Source organism: Coptis chinensis, chromosome 8 (genome assembly GCF_015680905.1).
Source record: "Coptis chinensis isolate HL-2020 chromosome 8, ASM1568090v1, whole genome shotgun sequence".
Classification (NCBI taxonomy): domain Eukaryota; kingdom Viridiplantae; phylum Streptophyta; class Magnoliopsida; order Ranunculales; family Ranunculaceae; genus Coptis; species Coptis chinensis.
The window spans coordinates 22,767,010-22,772,370 of record NC_141463.1 but is presented as its reverse complement, the minus strand read 5'-3'; the positions used below and the strand labels follow the sequence as shown (position 1 = coordinate 22,772,370).

Below are 5,361 nucleotides of genomic sequence, written 5' to 3'. Positions count from 1 at the left end.
CCCATAAGCAAATTTATTGTAGTGATAGTGAGTGCTTACTCAACTACCGATAAGTTAAGGAAGTTCAACAAAAGGCAAGAGATTCTATCCTACATGCCTTAGTCCATTGTCTTTAGCATCCCCCGACTATCTAAAAGTAGCCGAAAGCAAGGGCCTCTAACCGATGGCAGCTAATTGGTAAAGAATGTCTCTTTCTTGTTAGTTCTTTAGGTGAGGAATAGTTCCTTCTATTCCGTGAGCGCTCGGGATGTGTTCCTTTCCTCGGTTAAAGAAGCAAGGGTGGGTGTTCTCCTGCTTATAGCTTAGTAGGTGCTGCTAGGGTAACTATGTGCTTCTCGATGAAACCGCCTACACCAAGATCCTCATCTCATCCGCACCTATCTTCTTTCTATCCGACTCATCCCTTGCTCTATTACCGGGCGGCATCCTATCCTATTTAAGGCAGTGGGCTTATTCACTCAAACCTAATCGAAGGATCGGGACTCCCTTGACTTCTATATCTCTTCCCTCCTCCCCTCTGCGTAACAAACATTAGATCAACCATAACAATAACAAGCAAGCCGTAGGGCATAACGTCCACGCCAGCCCCCAACATAGAGGAATCCAGCGGTTGCATGAATTGCTTGAATTAGTTAAAGGAAACGAGGCTTCACCCTAGCCAATGGAGCGTTTTGACTCATGAGGGAGGCATCGAAAGCATGACATTAGTCGGGTAGTTGCTGCGGAGAAAGGATTGACCGAAGTGAAGCAACTTGCCTCATCCACTCGATGCTAGATTAGATCACTTAGATCCGAAAGTACGGGAGCGACGTTCTTCCGCCCGGCCAGTCACCTTCCCGTTGGTGTCAACTCAATGAACATGCAAGTTTCTTTTTTCAATAGTTAGGAAACGTAACTAATGTTGTTGTAACAACCACATAGTCCACTCTCCTAACAAAGATATCCGTTGTTGTTGATATTGGTTTTCTCAACGTACATCCGTTTTTAATATCGACAACCCGCAGACTTCCATCGGTAACATGCCTTCCCCGTCCATCCACCAACCACTACCTTCATCACCAAAGACGCGTTCATAGGTAGCTTAGCTAGTCGGTTCGATGCTTGATCGCATGAGAAGTTGAGTCGGAAGCAAGAGTCCCGCCTATCCGCCAAGTTGTTGATTCTGTTGACCAAGATACTGAGGCGGTGTTGGGTACGGATGAAGCCTGTTGAAATTGTCCCTACTCCCGCTTGCTTTGCTTCACGCGCGTCATTTCTAAATGGGATGAATGATAGAGACTCTAAGAATTGCGCGGCCAGGACCATTAGAGAGATTTTTCCAGAGTTTGAGGGAAGACAGTGTGATGTGAAATACAAGAAGGGATGGGGAGAAATACTTGCGTACATCGCCAAGGAGGACAAATCTCCCTTAGTGTGGGGTGAATATACCAGAGAGCAGATCCTTGAGGTTGCTGATAGCGCAAGAAAAAGAATCAAACCATACCGGCAAAAGAGATCCTTAAAAGGTTGAGCCATTAATTAAGCTAAGCATTAGTTCCTGCCTATGAGGGGATTGAAGCTTCTCTTTTGAAGACATTCTTTTATATCCTAACCCCTTGCCTTTAAGAATGTAGTTCAGTCACCTGAGCTTGGTAGCCAGCGCCGAAGTATATCACCAATAGGCTTTTCACTTCCATTCGATGGTTCGGGCTCAGCAGAAGCTTATCGGTTTGAGTCAGCATTGGCTGAAGGCACAGGAACAAGTTGACTTGTGCCATTTGCCCTTCGCTCGCCTGAGATCGTTGGTTCTTAGCGTAATCAAAAGATTTCATTTAAGTGGTCGTAGATCAGAGAAGGGTACAGTAGCTCGTATTGAATAGTATTCCCGAGATGTGAATCTCACTAAAGCACTTCGAATCAAGATCTGAATCAACATTACCCTTCCGGAACTAACAACAACAGCTAAGCGAGTGAGGGTGACCTTGCGAATAAGGTCACCGAAACGGGTAGCTAACCCAACGGAGAATCATTCCTTTAGCGAGGATAGGGGCGTCAGAGGCGTAGCCGAACGGGTTAGGGTGCTCAATGCGCGATAACCCATACCTCCTATCCGGCACATCGTAGAGAACCGGTTAACACCGTACCTCTCTTTGATCACCATCAGTCCGCATGGATTAAATAAGTTCTTTAGAGCTAGGCATGACACAGGAGAGAAATCCTTAGCCATATTCCTCACTCTAAATCGCTTAGCAAATGAACCACAGCCAGTTTTGGAAACTAGGGATTTCTGAACTTCTAGACGTGAGGTTGCAGAGGCAACTACTTATTAGTTAGCATTCATTCAATTCTAGCTAATAGTCTATAGTGTGAAACTTTGACCAAATCACCGAATGATGGTTTATTTTCACAACCTCTCATAAAAGAGTAAAAGTCCAAACTATTATTGAATAGTCCCAAATGTTATGTCCCCATTATATGTGCGCACAACTGATGTAGCACCTGACTACGACAAAGAAGCGCAGTTGATGGCAGGGCCAGATCTAGAATTATATGGCAGCACAGTTGAGCAGAAAGTTATGTACAATCTACTGACGCATGGCAGAACCAACTAACCTAAACAATTGAAGGCATGAAAGAAAAATCCAATAAAACAACTAGGAAACATGGAGAGTTATTCAAAATCATGGCAGTAGAAAAACTTATTTCAAATGATAAAGGGAGCAAAGGTTGTTCTTACCACAATTAAGGAGCATTCTGGAACTTCGACATAAGGAAGTCCAATGCACGTTGTTGCTCATCGATTCTTGCCTTTTGGGCATCCATTTCCTGTTGTTGGGCATTCATTCTCTCTTGTGTCGAATTACAACGCCTCGAGCTGGCTCTCCGCATCTGCTGCCCTCCTCCTCAGCTGATCCACCTCTGCATTCACATATCCACCTCCAGCTTTGCTTGATGGAGCTACCTGTCCGTGACCAAGGCCTCTATTGTAACCACGTCTTACACCCAATATTCTATCAAATATCTGTTGCTCTGTCAATGGGGTCGAGCCTTCTTGTGGAGGTTCAGATTGGAGTTCACACATTCTTTCCTATATTATTGTTAGTTAGTTAGAAATAAATATCAAACAAATAGTGGGCATTTCAGAGTACATATTACTTACATAGTTTTCTTCACTTGAAGAGAAATCCACCTTTCTTTTCATTATAGTGGGTATTTTTATACAATTCAATCTGACTAGGCTCTTGTTGGCTCTCAGGATCAGCCTGTACCATTTCCAAAGAGAGACAGGTTATACCATTTGTTTAAGAAACAAAAAACATAATTATCTAAGTAATAAGAAATCCTATATACATACCATATCTGCAAGAGCCCGATAAAGACTTTGAACCACCACGGTGGCCAGTTGTTAAGCACGAGCGACTATACTTGTTCTTCTCACTGACATTCTACATCCAAACAAATGCATTTTAATTTGTATTAGGAATCGAATGAATGAAAATACTTATTATCCTATCTTGTAGGCTAGCAAAAAGGGAAGCAAGGAAGAAGGGAGTTCCTCCATAGTATGTTTTTTCCTCTTGAAAAGTCTTCAAGTAGTTAATAAAGAAAGTTCGCTGCAATCACACCAACTTAAATATAAAATTTATACATTTAGTTCAATATAAGATTTCTCCTTTAAAATTCTAAATTACCTTGAACTTTTCAGTTTCCCATAAATCACACCAACTTTCCCACGCATCTTGTGAAATACTGCTGTATGGGTGTTCGCGCTTGTTTACATTATTGGGTAGGTTCACATAGTGCATGTGAAGGCTGGCCCTGTAATCCTTAAAGCGGTCCCTTAAATATCCATTTACAGCTGACACCACATGTGGCTGGCTCATATCCATATCAAACTTATCCTACAAAAAAGATAAAAATTAAAAATTAAAAAAAAAAAAAAAAAGAGAAAGAAAGAAAAAACATAAGCTAGACAAAAATAAACAACTTAACTAACACAAAAGTTCGACCAATGAAATTGTCATTTTATACAGACAATTTAAATGAACTAATGCAAGACATCTACAAATCAGTTAGTAAGCAATAATCTCACTCTCATAATTAACTCATTTGAAAAACATACCACATTTAAGCTCTTGAAATAGTAGTAATATAATAAACTCGCTGAGCTAAGAGATGAAACGCAATAATTAATATGTATTACTCATTTACCAAAACTTTTTCATGAAGAAGTGTTCTTGCATCATCATCCACATCCTTCCACTTATGGGCAAAAGGGGGCATGTCATCCTTAGCTATCAAGCCAAGCTCATTAATCCATTCTTGGCCCCAATCGCCTATAGGCCTCGCTTTCCCAGGAAGAATCTCTATTCTTGGTCTCCCGCCACCCCGCTTGATGTGTTTTGTAAGATATTTATTTTTTGCCCTTCCTCTAACCCTTTTACGATTGGCTGCAGAAGCTATTTAGAACACAAAAAAAAAAAAAAAAAAAAAACAGTCACAAGGAAGGTTAGGTATTTGTACTTAATAAAAAAGTAAAACAAATTAAAAAAATGAGTTTATCTCCCATGCAAGAACCACCCTGATTGGATTGAGGCTGCTCACTAGCATATGGGCTTAATTTAGGGCGACCAGCCATAACTACACTACACAAGAGACATGAAGGGTTAATCACAAATAATAAAACCACAATGTTAAATAGAACAAAAAATTAGGGCGAGAAATATAGATTAGTTCAATAAGTGTCAGTAATGCAATCCCATAATATCAATAAGCAATAAATTGACAAATAACAATGATATACATTCAAAATGGATAATTATTTATTGAAAACCATAAATGATAAATAAAAAGAAGAATAACTAAAAGAAAATTAATATTATAAGAAAACTTAGAAGTAATACTATACTCATTCATGATTTATAATGTTATTACATGAACTTCTAATCAATGTCGGTATCACTATCACTAGAAGCATTCCCTTCTTCTTCACTGTAATAGTCTAGTAATGTATCATCTTCTTCAACCTCAGAATCATCATCAATGAAGTCATTGCCCACAACCATCAGATTTTGATTTACCACATTCTCATCAACTTCATCAGGCTCCACATCCTCCCTGTTTAATTGTACAAGTGCAACATCTTCGCTTTGGATTTCTTCCCTTCCAAGCTGTTCTTCTTGTTGATAAGCCTCATCATCATTCTCTAGAGTAGTCACTTCATCTTTCTCTAGAACGTCATACACATTTCGATGAGTTACCTTTTGCACAACTTGCCAAGTACCATGCAATTTGGTATCTTCCAAATAGAAAACTTGAGTTGCTTGGGTCGCCAACACAAATGAGTCATCACTATACCACTTCTTTGAGACATTAACACTA

At 40.0% G+C, this 5,361-nt stretch overlaps 1 protein-coding gene across 1 annotated transcript; it reads right to left on the bottom strand.

Moving 5' to 3' along the window:
• Positions 1-3,196: 3,196 nt before the first annotated feature.
• On the bottom strand, positions 3,197-4,618 carry LOC147480566 (uncharacterized). Its single transcript, XM_086578692.1, has 5 exons — positions 4,552-4,618; positions 4,192-4,439; positions 3,672-3,881; positions 3,335-3,425; positions 3,197-3,242 (listed from the first exon to the last, which is right to left on the bottom strand). The coding sequence occupies exons 1-5, from the start codon at positions 4,616-4,618 to the stop codon at positions 3,238-3,240; spliced, it is 621 nt and encodes a 206-aa protein (XP_086434818.1). The 3' UTR covers positions 3,197-3,237.
• Between the last annotated feature and the right edge of the window lie 743 nt (positions 4,619-5,361).

Bases quoted from the DNA above. Each gene is read 5' to 3' on its own strand.
- LOC147480566 (XM_086578692.1), bottom strand. From the start codon at position 4,618: ATGGCTGGTCGCCCTAAATTAAGCCCATATGCTAGTGAGCAGCCTCAA. The intron at 4,440-4,551 runs GCATGGGAGATA...TGTTCTAAATAG, and splicing joins ATCCAATCAGGGTGGTTCTT to CTTCTGCAGCCAATCGTAAA. The intron at 3,882-4,191 runs GTAAATGAGTAA...TCTTTTTTGTAG, and splicing joins TTCTTCATGAAAAAGTTTTG to GATAAGTTTGATATGGATAT.